Here is a 14,172-nt window from a genome sequence, read left to right as displayed (position 1 = left end):
GCTCCAAAAAGTTGAGAATGTGAATGGAAAGAGAGATTTTTCATCCACCACCACGTTCCAAAGGTAAGGCTACCCCAAACAGAGCCTGTCCAGCCGGGAGAAGGAGACTAGCTTCACCCTGCCCTGTCGTTTCAGAGAGTGCCCTCTTCTCCTCCCAAAGCCATTTACCTTGTCATGCTGCCGTTCTGGGCCTCAGGTGGGGTGGACAGAGGGGACGACCCCACCAGTTCCAGGGGCCCCATGGCTCTAGTCCACATGGGAAGAGGAGACCAGGAGGGGCAGACATAAAGGAGGAGAGAAAGGTGGAGGAAAGCACAGTGATGCATCTAAAAACCCACAGGAAGCTTAAAGGATGGAGGGAAAAAATGGCTCTTTCTACATTATAGTGAGGCCACAGGGAGTTAATTATGCCAGAAATTAGACTGACGCCAAGGTCAGACCTTGCCCCAAGAAGAATTTCAAATGGCTTCTAAAATACTTCTTTTGGGGACTTCCTTGGTGATCCAACGGTTAAGACTCCAAGCTTCCAACGCCAGGGGTGTGGGTTCAATCCCTGGTCAGGGAAACGAAGATCCTACATATTGTGCAGTGCGGCCAAAAAATTGAAAAAATAAAACACTCCTTTTCTCCCACCTTTTGGCAGCCAAACTGAATATCCAGGGGGTTACTGAGGTGGAAGAAGGTTCAGGGCATCTCCGAGGCAAATAACAACACCAGGACAAAATGATCAGCAGGACTCCACGAACCATAACACAGAGCCACCGATCCCTGAAGCAGCAAGTACAGTAGCAAAAATTAACTAGAGAATTCCAGTTAGTGCATCACTTAAATTTACCGAGGGCCACCTGTATACCAGGGCTTCCCTGGTGGCTCAGTGGTAGACAACACGACTGCAATGCAGGAGACGCAGGTTCAATCTCTGGGTTCAGAAGATCCCCTGGAGAAGGAAATGGCAACCCACTCCAGTATTCTTCCCTGGAGAATCCCATGGAAAGGGGAGGCTGGGTGACTATAGACCATGGGGTCACAGGAATGGGACACAACTTAAAGAGATTAAACCACCAAACACCATACCAACTGTATACCAAGCAACAACATCCTAAGTACCTGCTGAGGATTCGCTTGGTACTGTGTTAACATCCCCATTATTCAGGTGTGGAAACTGAGGCATGGAGTGGCGGGGAGTGATTTGCCCAGGGAGTAGAGCCAGGATTTCAACTCTAGGGATCCAAGCACTGCTCAGAGCCGCCATACACCACTGCTTACTGACTTGTCACTTACTTTTTGACATTTTCTGATTTTTCTACACTGGACTTGCAATAAATTAATAAACAATTTTTTGGTTAAAAAAATTAGCTTGCAAGGGGAGGCCCAGGCCCATTTGCCCAACCATCATTCAAACATCAGCCACAAAACAGCCCTTCCCACCTACTCCACACCAAGCACCCTCAAAAAAAATAAATAAATAAAAGCAAACCCAGGGCTGGTGAACTTGGCCCCTATTTTCCATTTAGATAACCAAGTTCCTCTTTTTTCATCCCAGAGCATTTGCCTGGGTGAAGGTGGTAAGTCAGCCGAACCCTCACCACGGGTTATTTCCACATCGTGTGGTTTTTCTGGCCCTTTCCTGGGGCTCAGAGGCAGGCAGACTCAGGAACAAAACTCTGATTAGAGTCTCAGGTGGGCTAGTCGCGTTGATTTCTAAACACATGACCTTGGTCAAGGGAGGAGCCAGGCATGACCGGGTGGATGGCCCAATCCCATGCCCCAGCTTAAGAAAAAGTGGGTCCAAAGGAAGGACCAGCAACCTGAAACACACAACTTCATCTCTGGAAAGAAAGCAATAACCATTGTTTACCTCTGTGCAGGGCATGGGCTGAGTGGCTTGCACAGATGAACTCATTTTACTCTGCAAAACAACTGTAGCAGGTTGAGGCTGTGGGGGCCCACACCCCTATTTTACAGATGAAGAAGCTGAAGCACAGACAGACATGGTGGCTTGCCCAAGATCACATAGTTACCTAGTGGCTGGGAGGTCAGTCTCTCCCGGCCTTGAGTGGGTGCCCTGGGAAACACAGAAGTCACCTGCTCTTGACTACATTTGGTTTCTCAGGCTACCTGGAAATGCTCACGCCCCCGCTGCCTGCACTCAAACCCTGGTTCCAGGGCACCTTGAGAAACTGGGACAACCAGTGAGTCCAGAAATCCAGAGGGAGGAAGGGCAGAGCAAAGTCTGCAAGGCCAAAGACTGGCAGGGAGATGGAGGGCCTGGCCGAAGGGAAAGCCAACCACCTGGCAATTTCTGTAGCAAAAGTCCTTGCAGGAGAAAAATAAAAAACAAAACACACAACGGATTTCCTCAGATGAGCTTCTTCAGCTTAAGTAAACAGAGGACACCCCCAAACCCATTCGACGTTGGAAAACCTGATGCCATCCATCAACCGCCAGTTGCCATCAATACAATACATCCTGGTGAAGAATTCATGGTCACCTATTTTATCCCCTCTGTAATTCAGAACAAAATAAACAAGGAAATTCTCCAGTATCACAGCAACACTAGACCAGATCCCCATCTGATTCTTGCAGAAATAATCTTGTTGTTGTCACTGGGTACTGGGAGCAAGGACTCCTCAGATTTTCCTGTCTCTGCTAAGTACAATACTACTTTGCAAGTAAGTCTGCTCCCCAATCAATCCTGGACCTTGAGTGCAAAGCGTCTGTACTATTTCCAGCCCCCGAGTAAATCCCCTTGGCCTGAAAATGTGAGACACAGCCAGATGTGTGTGGTTGTTCTAACAAGTGATACCTACCGCCCCCATCCCCCAAATAAACCCTTCCCATGGGGCCCTCGAAGATGACTTATCAACACTCCAAATGCAACCTTCAAGGAGAGGACCACAAAACAGAACAAGAAGGTATTTGGAGATGCTAGTCACTGGCTCCAAAGAACCAGGGGTGTTTCCCGATTCCTAAACAAAAGCGGAAAAACTATCCTGCCCAGGTTTGCCTACTGTTAATAATCAAGAGAGTAAGACACAGAAGTGCTTCCTGTAACAGAGGCAAATCGCATTAGAGAGAAACTAAAGCCCAAGACACTGGGGATTAAGCCAGAGTGGCCTCCGGAGACCCGGCCAGGCTCAACAGCAAAGATTCAGAAGGAACCTGGGGTTGGTCCCCACACAGAGAAGCCTCAGGTCTCAGGTGCGGAACAGCACAAAATCCACTGGTACCAGGATCCTTGGGTATCCTCAGCTGACCCCCAAATTTGACCCCACGGTCAAGCAAGTCAGGGCAGGGGTGAGCAGCCCCACCTTCTTTCCTAGCTATTCCTGAAACTTCCCTAATTCTTCCCCTGTCCCCTCAAACTCGACCCCCCTACACACACCCAGAGCCACAGTAATTAAACAGAAGTAAAGTAAAAGATGTCAAAAACATGTAACCACAGGAACTTAATGTGTATGCAAAACAACTGGGGAGGGGGCAAACCTCAAGTCAGCCACTGGAAGCCCCTTTCCACAGTCTGAGCCCCTCCCCACCTCAGCCCTTTGGCAACCGGGTGTTTGTGAAAGCGGGTTCCAAGCCACAAAGGAGATGGGGGAACTTAAGCAGGGAGACACCCCTCATCTCTGGCGTCTCCGTCCGTGGAAGGTTATTTTCAAGTGGAGGGGGAACCCCAGAGAAGAAAGGGCCCCTCTTCTCGGCCCCCTCTCCCAGGCTCTGGCCCCTCACCTTTCCCAAAAAGCCCCAGAGCCAGGCATTTGCAACCCCTCCCCAACGCCCTGCTTCCCTGGAACCCAGTCACCCAAGTTTTCCGCCCCCCATCAGCTGCGCTCCCGAAGGGGGCCGGCTGAGGGCAGGGTGGGGAGCGGGCCCCGCCAGGCCGGCTGCGGGGAGGGGAGCGCGGCGTTCGGGGTGGCAGGGGACCCCGGGACCGCGGGCCCAACCCGCTCGAGCCCGGCGCTTCCCCCCGCCGGCCGGCCTCCCCGCCCGCATGCCGGCCTCCCTGCCGCTGCCGCTCACGTCCGCCGGCCCCACGCGATCCGAGCGGCCGCCGAGCACGTACCCAGAAGGGGTCGGAGCCATCGACGCTGCAGAAGTCCCGGAGCGCCATGCGGCCGGCTCGGGCACGGCGGGCAGCGGCGGGCGGACGGGCCCGGCTGCTGGCGGCGGCGGCGGCGGCGGCGGTGGCGGCGGCGGCGGCGGCGGCGAGGGCGGGAGGCAGCGACTGAGGGAGCCGGGGCCGCAACGCCGCCTGGTTGGCCGGCGCGTCACGGGGATGCGGCGGCCCCGCCCCGCCCGGCCCCGCCCCGCTCACCTCGCCCGGCCCGCGTGAGCCACGCGGAGAGTTCGCACGCTAGACCTTGCGGCCACCAGGACCGGACCCCCGCCCTCCCTAGGCGCCCGATCCCACCCCCACCACACCCCTATCAGAGGCTCGGGAAAGACCGAGCGCGACCGTTGTGTCCAGACCCCAGACCAGTTTTCAAATCCTGTTGTAACAACAACATCGAGACGACAGCAACAGTAATAGAAACCACCAGGGGCAATAATATGCACTGATCCCTCTATGAGCGCAGAGTGCCAGACACCGTAGCTGCGTCCTCATTGGACTCTGTTGTGACTCCCTTTTCATGAAGGAAGAGAACTAAAGGCAGAGAGGTTGAGTGACTTCTCCAGGGTCCTCCGGGCTAACCCGGCCTGCTGGCTCAAGAGCTGACTGGGAAACTGCAGGAGGTGGATACTCAATCTAATCTGCCCTGTACAGATGGAGAAACTTAGGTTCAGAGAGGTAAAGCGACTGACCCAAGGACACATAGCAGGCAAATAGCAGGAGCTGGATTGGAAGCCATGACCAGCCTGACTCAAGGCCTGAAGACTCCAAACTCTATCCCAAACAGCTCTGTGCAGAGAAGCTTGGCATTTTCTCCACTCTCTCTATAGCACTCAGGAAATAACCAGGCTATTGATCCTCACCTTTGAAGTCAAGAAAGGGAGGCCTAGAGATACAGTAAAAATTAATAAGCATTCACAATCATGGGGCTTCCGAAGGCTGAGATAGCAATGAACTTGAACTAACTTGTGAAATGCTCACTAGAACCCCAAGAGGTAAGTACTGTTATTATCCCCATCTTGCAGTTGAGGAGACTGCAGCCCAGTGAGGCAAGAGTACTTTGTCAGGGATGGTGTAGACAGTAAGTGGCCTAGGTCCCCCTCAGGGTGAGTGGATTTTTATGGGATAATTACTTTCAGGTAATAATGCTCTTTGGGCTGTTGCTCTGACATTTATAGTGAACAAATACTTACTGAGCATTTACTATATGCTGGGTCTTGCTAGAAACAAGACAAAGTTTCTGCTCTTATAATGCTTTTATAAAGCATTGGGGTTTCTTGTGGGGGGTTTCTTTGTGGGGTTTCTTGTGAGGGTTTAAGTGTGTGGTTTTGTTTTGTTTTGTTTGATGGGAGGAACAGGTTAATCAAATGATCACCTAAAGGGTATTTACAGCTGTGATAAAACCTAAGAAGAAAGTGGAAGTAAGAGGGTTTTAAAGGATCCTGGCCTACTGGCAGTGGAAGTCAGGGAAGGCTGCCTGGAGGAAGAATCTTTTGAGCTGAGAAACAAGTGATGAGTCTGGTTTCATGGGGTCTGAGCTGTGTTCTGGGATAAGAAAACAGCTTGTGGAAAACCATGTAGCAGGACAGAGCAAGTCCCTGGAGGAACCTGAAGACAGGAATCCGGAGAGAGAAGCAGAAAGGGCTCATCTTTGGCAGGAGGGATCAGGAGGTCCCAGAGTATGCAGGGCCATGTTGGCCAGGGGAGAGATTTCAGCCTGGTCCCATGAGTGATGGGGAGCCACTGATGGATTTTAAGCAGGGCCCAAGATGGTCAGATTTATTTCCATTTTTACTCAAATTCTTCATTCATTCATTCTTCCAACAAGTATTTATTGAGCAAACATATGAAAAGGTGCTCTCCGTCATTAGTCATCAGGTAATTGCATCAGGTAAAACCCCAGTGAGATACCATTACACACCCACCAGAATGACTAAAAGGAAATCGCTAAATCTTGTCACAGCTGTTACAGCACGACTGAAACTGTAGTGGAAGTGTAAATTGGTTCAACCACTTTGGAAAACCATTTGGCAGTTTTTCCTAAAGCTAAACATGCAAGTACACAGTGACACAGCAATTCCATTTCTCAAAGGAGTGCTTACATCCACCAAAAGACAGCCACCAAAAATGTTCAGAACAACTTTACTCAGATACCCCAAACCAGAAACAACTTGTCAGAAGGATGAATGAACTGTGGTTATATTCACACAATAGAGTATGAGAGAGCAAAAAATAAATAAAAAAGCATCAAACGACTAGTGCATGTAACAACATGGACAAATTTCACAACAGGTAATAAGGAACAGACGAAGACAAGCATGAAAGAGTGTATTTCTCATGATCACATATAGACAGAGGTCAAGCACAGGCGGAAACTAATAGATGTTGATTGACGTCAGAATAATGGTTACTGTCAGGGAGTATGATTAGGAAGGGGTACAAGAGAGCCTGCTGGAGAGCTGAAAATGTCCTTAACTTGATCTGGTGGTCATTAGGTGGTTTATACCTACACACACACATTTTAAAATTCATTGAGATGGACACTGAAGTTTGCTATACTTTTACACTTTATAAGGTATAAAACTTATACCTTAGGGGACTCCCTGACAGTCCAATGGTTAAGACTACATGCTTCCACTGCAGGGCACAGTTTCAATCCCTGGACGGGGAACTAAGATCCCACATGACACATGCTGCAACTAAAAAAAAAATGTTAGACCTTACGTGAAAATTTAATGAGGCTTCCCAGGTGCCGCTAGTGGTAAAGAACCTGCCTACCAATGCAGAGACATGGATTCAGTTGCTGCATCAGGAAGATCCCCTGGAGGAGGGCATGGCAACCCACTTCAGTATGCTTGCATGGAGAATCCAATGGAGAGAGATGGCTATCGGGCTATGGTCCATAGGATCGCAAGAGTCAGACATGACTGAAGGGACCTAGCATGCACACACACCTATACACACAAGACACATTTTAAACTTCACTGAGCTGGCCACTTAAGGAAGCTATGCTTTGCTCTATAAGTTATGCCTTAGGAAACTCCTTGGTGTTTCAATGGTTAGGACTCTGTGCTTCCACTGCAGGAGGCACGGTTTCAGCCCCTGGTCAGGGAACTAAGATCCTGCATGCCACACAGTGTGGCCAAAACAAACAAAGTTATATCTTATATGAAAATTTAACATAGAAAATAAGTATAGAAATTAAAAATATTTATTGGGGCCTACCATGTAGGTGCTGTAGACACATCGGTGAACAGAACAAGGATCTCTGCCTTCATGAGGAGCAAGCAGAAGACAGACCAAACAAATGAGGTTTCTGTTTTCCAGGAGCAGAAACTGGGGGTTAGAGGGATGAGGTAACTTGCCCACGATCCCACAGCTGGGATGTGGCAGAGAGGAGACCCAGCCCTGCTCTTAACTGCCAAGCCCTCCCCGCCCTTCTTTTCAGCCACAAACTCAAAAGTCTTCCCCTCCCCTTCTTTCCAAGCCCCTTCCTTCCTCTCTGCAGCCCTGGAACAGTAATGAACACCCTTAGACCCAGAGGCTCTGGGCCCTGGGCCAAACCCACCCAATGAAAGCAAACAAAATAAATTGATGGTGAAAATGCAGGATCTCAGTTTCAAGTATCAGCTGCCCTGGTAGACCATGAGTTCAGTGAATCATATATGAGAAAGGCCAGAGAGATCCTTTTTATGTTCTCTGGAATCGGAACCTCCTGTTCCTGTTCATTTATTTCACAGGACTTTTCATTATTTGTAATCATCTAGTTATTTACACCATAGAGGCCTCCCTAGCCATACTGGAAGCTTCCAGCTCCTGCTATCTCTCACCTGGACTGCTGTACCAGCCTTCTCCCTGGTCTCCCATCCCTGTCCTTCCCTGCTGTAATCTGAGCTCAACACACCAACCCGGGGTGTGGGGGAGGTCCTATTAAAACAAGAAAGCAACACCCTTGCGTAAAGTTCCCCTGGCCTCCTATTGTGCTTAGTACAAAAGTCTATGGGATGTGATCCAGCAATTCCATTTCTGGGTAGACACCCCGAAGAAGTGAAAGCAGAAACTTGATATTCACACACCCATGTTCATAGCAGCATTGTCCACATTAGTCAAGACGTAGAAGCACCCCAAGTGTCCATCAACAGATGAATAAAAAAAACATCATCTATAGGCAATGGAATATTATTCAGCCTTAAAAAGAAAAGAAATTTTCACACATGCTATAGGGATGAAATTTGAAGTCTTCAGTTCAGTTGCTTAGTTGTGTCCAACTCTTTGCGACCCCACGGACTGCAGCGCGCCAGGCTTCCCTGTCCATCACCAACTCCCGAAGCTTGCCCAACTCACATCCATCGAGTCAGTAATACCATCCAATCATCTCATCCTCTGTCCTCCCCTTCTCCTCCTGCCTTCAATCTTTCCCAGCATCAGAGTCTTTTCCAATGAGTTAGTTTTTCACATCAGGTGGCCAAAGAGTTGGAGCTTCAGCTTCAGCTGAAGACATTATGTTAAGTGAAATAGGACAGTCAGAAGAGGAGAAATATTGGATGAGTCCACTTACATGTAGCTCCCAGAGTAGTCAGTCTCACAGAGAGAAAAAGTGAAATGGTGGTTGCCAGGGGTGAGGGATGTGATGGGGACTTGATGTTTAATGGGCACTGAGTTTCTATTTGACAGTTGGACAACCATATGAGTATAATTAATGCCACAGAACTAACTGTACACTTAAAATGGTCATAAAATGTATCATTTTATGTTGTGTACATTTTACTACGATTAAAAAAAAATGTGAGAAAAAGGAGCAAAAGACTTAAAAAAAAAAAATCCTGAAATTCCCTGGTGGTTGAGAATCTCAGCCTCTTCCAGTAGTTGAGAATCAGCTTGCCAGCACAGGGGACTCGGTTCAATCCCTGGTTCAGAAAGAATCCCCATGCCATAGGGCAACCAAGCCTGTGTGCCATACCTCCTGAGTCCAGGCTCTGGAGTCTGTGCTTCGCAACAAGAGAAGCCACCACAGTGAGAAGCCGCTCACCTCAACTTGACAATAGCTCCTGCTCGCCAGAAAGCCCATGCGCAGCAATGAAGACCCAGTGCAGCCAAAAATAATCAGACAGACCTACTAGGCCTCTGTGACCTGGTCCTTACCCATCCGTGTCATCTTTTTTCTTTTTAAAATTTATTTCTGGCTGTGCTCTCTGTTGCTGCTCAGGATTTTCTCTAGCTGCAGTGCACGGGTTTCTCTTGTTACGGAGTGCACACTATCTAGGGTACACAGGCTTCAGTAGTTGTGGCGAGTGGGCTCAGTACTTATGGCTCCAGGCTCTAGAGCACAGGCTCAATAGTTGTGGTGCATGGGCTTAGTGGGATGTGGGCTCTTTCCGGATCAGGGATCGAACCTGTGTCTTTTGCATTGGCAGGCGGATTCTTTACCACTCAGCCACCTGGGAAGCCCCCCAGTGTCATCCTGAACCCCTTTGTCCTCAGTCGCTATGCTACTGCAGCCACACTGAGAACTTTCTGTTTCTTGAACCCCCCACCAAGCTCATCCCACCTCCAAATCTTTCCCCTGGCTGATCCCTCTACCTGGAACCCTTAGCCTCTGGAGCATCACGTAGCCTGGGCTCCCCTTAGACAGGCTTAGCCACCATCCCCTCATCTCACCCCTGCTCTAATGCAATCTGAAATTTGTCACTGGTTCTTCCTCCTCCTACAATAAGAGCATGACTTCGTCTTCCTTCCCATTTCAGTCAGCAAGTATTTATTGCCAGCCTGTGTTCTGAGCAGGAGGTAACAAACTACCACCAGCCACCTGTTTGTGCAAATAAAGTTTTATTGGAACACAGTCCCACATGTTTTCTTATAGCTGTTACAACCTCAGAGCTCGGTAGTTGTAACAGAGCTCTCATGGTCATAAAGCCTGAAATGTTTACTGCCTAGCTCTTCACCTGAAAAATTTTACCGACCTCTGGTCCAGAAGTTTGGGCTACATCGGAGAGCAAAATGTACCAAACTCCCCCACCCATACCATGGAGCTGAAATCCTCGTGGGAGAGAGAAGGAGATCTACCTATTTACAAGGCAAGTGGGACAATATAATATAGATGACTTAGGATAGTCAAATGCTAAGAAGGAAAATATAAAGTATGGGTCTGGAGAGTGAGTATTTAGATGGAGTGATGCAGGAAGGGGCTTCCAAGGTGGTGCAGTGGTAAAGGATCCACCTGCCAATGCAGGAAACACAGGAGACATGTGTTCAATCCCTGGGTTGGAAGATCCCCTGGAGAAGGGAATGGCAATCCACTCCAGTATTCTTGCCTGGAAAATTCCATGGACAGAGGAGCCTGGCAGGTTACAGTCCATTGGGTCACAAAGAGTTGGACGTGACTGAGGAAGCATAATGTGGGAAGACGGGCCAAGGAAGTGGTATTTAAGTAAATGTACAAAGGGGGAGCAGTGAATCTAAGGTCTGGGCTGAAGCATGACAGCCAAAGAACAGCAGAGAACCAGTGGGGTTGGAGTGGAGATGAGGCCTGTTCACAAAGGGCCTCGTAGCGAAGACTTGGGTTATCCTTGGAGTGAAGCAGAAGGTCACGGGAAGGAAATGAGTGGAGGAGCTGGAGTGACTTGATTTTTATCAGCATCACTCAGGCTGCTGGGTGGAAAATAGACTGTGATAAAGAATGTTAACTGTCCTATTAGTAAATAAAGAATGTGTGGTCATCAAGGCATCAGCTACTGCAGCCACCTCCAGCTGTGTACCTGGGGCGGGAGGGTGGGGGGACTCAGGGTGGCAAAAAGCTGAATACTGACCCTATCAGTGTCCTGTTAGTTAAGTGCCTATCAAAGGCATGATTTCAGGGAGCCCAGATTCTTGCATCTTCCCATACATAGATAAGCACTAAATCCCTTAATTTGGAATATCTAGTTTTCTTTAATTTACAATAATCTTCTGATGTTCAGACTACCTGCCCTTTGTAGCAAAACCTCTATATAACCTGGCTCCTCCCCTGCCTCCCAGGAACAATTCTCCTAGGGTAACTTGAGATCCGGCCTCCTGGGCTTAAATCTGAAAATTTTCTTCCGAATAAACCGTAACACTCAACGTTGAGATTGCATGTATTTTTTCCAGTCAACAGCTCAAAGAGATCAAGGAATAAAGGGGTTAATATCAGCCACTGGACAGCCAAGTGGACCCAAGGTCCTTTCTGAAGGCACACAGTTGAATAATTGTGGACCATTGTATTCGGGACATTTTTACCTGAAGCTCTGTACCTGGCTTGAAACTCAAGGCAGCTCATTGTCTGAGTTGCCAGAGAGAGGAAGGCAGGGCATTGGTATTCACAGAATTTCAAACCGCGAATTTTCTATAATTTTAGAAAACAGAGTTTCTCAGCTAGTGAGAAAGTAGCAGTCGCTCAGAGCAGGAGGTCACTATGTCACTCCACAGCTGCAAGTGTCCTTGGAAGAAAAATCATTTCCTGTTACCTCGGCAGCCAGCTTTATCCTGTCTGTTAGCCCAGCCTAAGGAATGGCCTGGCTGAGTTTTCTTCTCCCAGTCCGATCCAATTTTTACTTTCTCACAATGAAAGATCATGTACTACATTTAATATTTCTGGCTCTTAAGTGTCTTTTAATCTAGAAGAGTCCCCACTCTTTTAGATTAATGAGGGCTTCCCTGGTGGTTCAGACAGTAAAGAATCTGTCTATAATGCAGGAGACCTGGGGTTTAATCCCTGGGTTGGGAAGGTCCCCTGGAGAAGGGAATGGCAACCCACTCCAATATTCTTGCTTGGGAAATCCCATGGATAGAGGAGCCTGGTGGGCTACAGTCCATGGGGTCGCAAAAAGTCAGGCATTACTGAGCGACTAACACTTTCACTCTTATATTTATATACATACATATATGTGCGTGTGTGTGTGTGTGTGTGTGTATATATATATATATATATATATAAAGCACTGTCTTGTTAAAAAGATCAAGACAGTTATACTGTAGAATACGCCACAGTCTTGGATTTCTCCTTTTGCGTTTCTTCATTAGTGTGGTTTAATGTGTTCCTCTGTCCTTTGTATTTTCTGTAAACTTACCATCTAAAGGCTTGATTGGAATCAGGTTAGTATACATTCTTCCTGGAATAGGAGCTCCTGGGTGAGGGACTATTGACGCAAAGGAGCATGAGGAAACTTTAGGAAAGAATGGAAATTTCCTGTGCCTTGAATGCAATGGAAATTACACAGGTGTTTGCCTACAAAATCCCATGGACGGAGGAGCCTGGTAGGCTGCAGTCCATGGGGTCGCTAGAGTTGGACACGACTGAGCGACTTCACTTTCACTTTTCACTTTCATGCACTGGAGAAGGAAATGGCAACCCACTCCAATGTTCTTGCCTGGAGAATCTCAGGGACGGGGAAGCCTGGTGGGCTGCCGTCTATGGGGTCGCACAGTCGGACACGACTGAAGCGACTTAGCAGCAGCAGCAGCATACTTGTCAGAACCTATCAAAGTGGATACTTCATATGGGTACACTCATATTAAACTATTTATATAATCTGTATAAAAATATCTTTATGAAGTTAGATCTCAATAGAGGAGAAAGAGAATCTGCTTAAAACTCAGCTTCTGTGTGTTCTGTCTCCTAAAACTAAGATATCTGAGAAAGTGCCTGTCTCCAACGTGTTTCTGCCTTCACAATTCTCTTTCCCCCACTGCACGAAAGCAAGGTAGTACTTCTCACTCATCTTGAAACTTACTGAGGTATGTTGTGCTGTGGTGTAAAATTCTGGATGCCAAACAAAGGCATAAAGATAAAAGATAATAGTGTGTAATTAGAAAGGACAATGCCCCTGAGGACAAGATAACAAATCCTTCTGCAATTTAGATGATTTGTTATTTGCTTCCAACCAACATTATCCAACTTGTTGGATAATAAATTATTACAAATAATTTGTGATAACTTATCATAATGAGATATGTGGCAAATTACCCAGGCTTTCAAACATGGGTGACCTTGGATTACTTAGCTGTTACAAAATTTCCATTCAGGTCTCCTGTTTATGTGAAAAACATTTCTCAGAATTTACTTTATAAAAGCAAAAAAAGAGGGGAGGCAATAGCACTTTTTCTAAACTTTGTTGCATTTCAGCAATAAATAATATTAATCCAGACATGTGTGCATGCTTAGTCGCTTAGTAATGTCCTACTCTTTGCGACCCCATGGACTGTAGCCCACCAGCCTCCTCTGTCCTTGGGATTCTCCAGGCAAGAATACTGGAGTGGGTTGCCATTCCCTTCTCCAGGGGATCTTCCTGCCCTAGGGAGCAAACCCAGGTCTCCTGCATTGCAGGTGGATTCTTTACCACTGAGCCACCAGAGAAGCCCCTTTTCCATGGACAGGTGGACCTAAAATTATTCACCAAAAAATAACTAGCCCATCTCTCTCATTTAAAAACTCATTGAGGACAAAACACACTTTCAGTGTATAACATTACTGATCATAATGTAGTATATTTATGTTATTTTGATCAGTTATATTCCAATAATAGTTGTAATTATAATTTAGAGAAAAATTTTAAAAGTTAGAGCCTTATAAACACTGGATAATCTTCAAAATTCGAGTCTTGGGGAAACAGGACTTTAATATATATATTAACATATATATATACACATATATTAATACACATAAGCATTTTGTTGCAGACAAGTATGATCTGGTGATTAATTTTCAAACTTTTCAAGTATATTATATTAGGATAGAAATCTGTGAGAGAAATAGAATGGAAATACAAGTTCATGGATAAAAAACCAAATAAAATAAAATTTCCAACTAAGAACCTGTTCTTATATTTTTTCCCTACAAAATTTTCTATTTATTTCCATAATGCTGTGTGATTATGCTCAAGGATTTTTAAAAATAAACAATGATAGGTATATTTAAAAGTATGAAGTAAAATTATGTTCTAAAATATCAATATTTATAATAACTGGGAAATTAAGACTGCAACTATTTAAACTTACAAAAAACAGATCTCAGACCTTAAGTAAAAATATGCAAGGGGTATAGAGTT

The 14,172-nt window shown here is 46.7% G+C and overlaps 1 protein-coding gene and 1 pseudogene across 4 annotated transcripts in view; one reads left to right on the top strand and one right to left on the bottom strand.

Moving 5' to 3' along the window:
• The window catches only part of ABCC1 (ATP binding cassette subfamily C member 1 (ABCC1 blood group)), a 152,179-nt gene extending 147,842 nt beyond the window's left edge, over positions 1 to 4,337 (bottom strand). For all 4 annotated transcript variants that reach the window (XM_070779714.1, XM_070779716.1, XM_070779715.1 and 1 more), the window contains exon 1: positions 4,064 to 4,337. In XM_070779714.1, the coding sequence (XP_070635815.1) occupies positions 4,064 to 4,111 (48 nt within the window). In that variant the 5' untranslated portion in view covers positions 4,112 to 4,337. The remainder of the gene's footprint in view (positions 1 to 4,063) is intronic.
• LOC109578114 (rho-related GTP-binding protein RhoA-B-like) overlaps positions 4,110 to 14,172 on the top strand; it is a 41,124-nt pseudogene continuing 31,061 nt past the window's right edge.

The sequence above is a fragment of the Bos indicus genome, chromosome 25, assembly GCF_029378745.1.
Source record: "Bos indicus isolate NIAB-ARS_2022 breed Sahiwal x Tharparkar chromosome 25, NIAB-ARS_B.indTharparkar_mat_pri_1.0, whole genome shotgun sequence".
Taxonomy (NCBI): domain Eukaryota; kingdom Metazoa; phylum Chordata; class Mammalia; order Artiodactyla; family Bovidae; genus Bos; species Bos indicus.
Note: the sequence above shows the minus strand (reverse complement) of the source record. Positions and strands in the feature narration are given on the sequence as shown.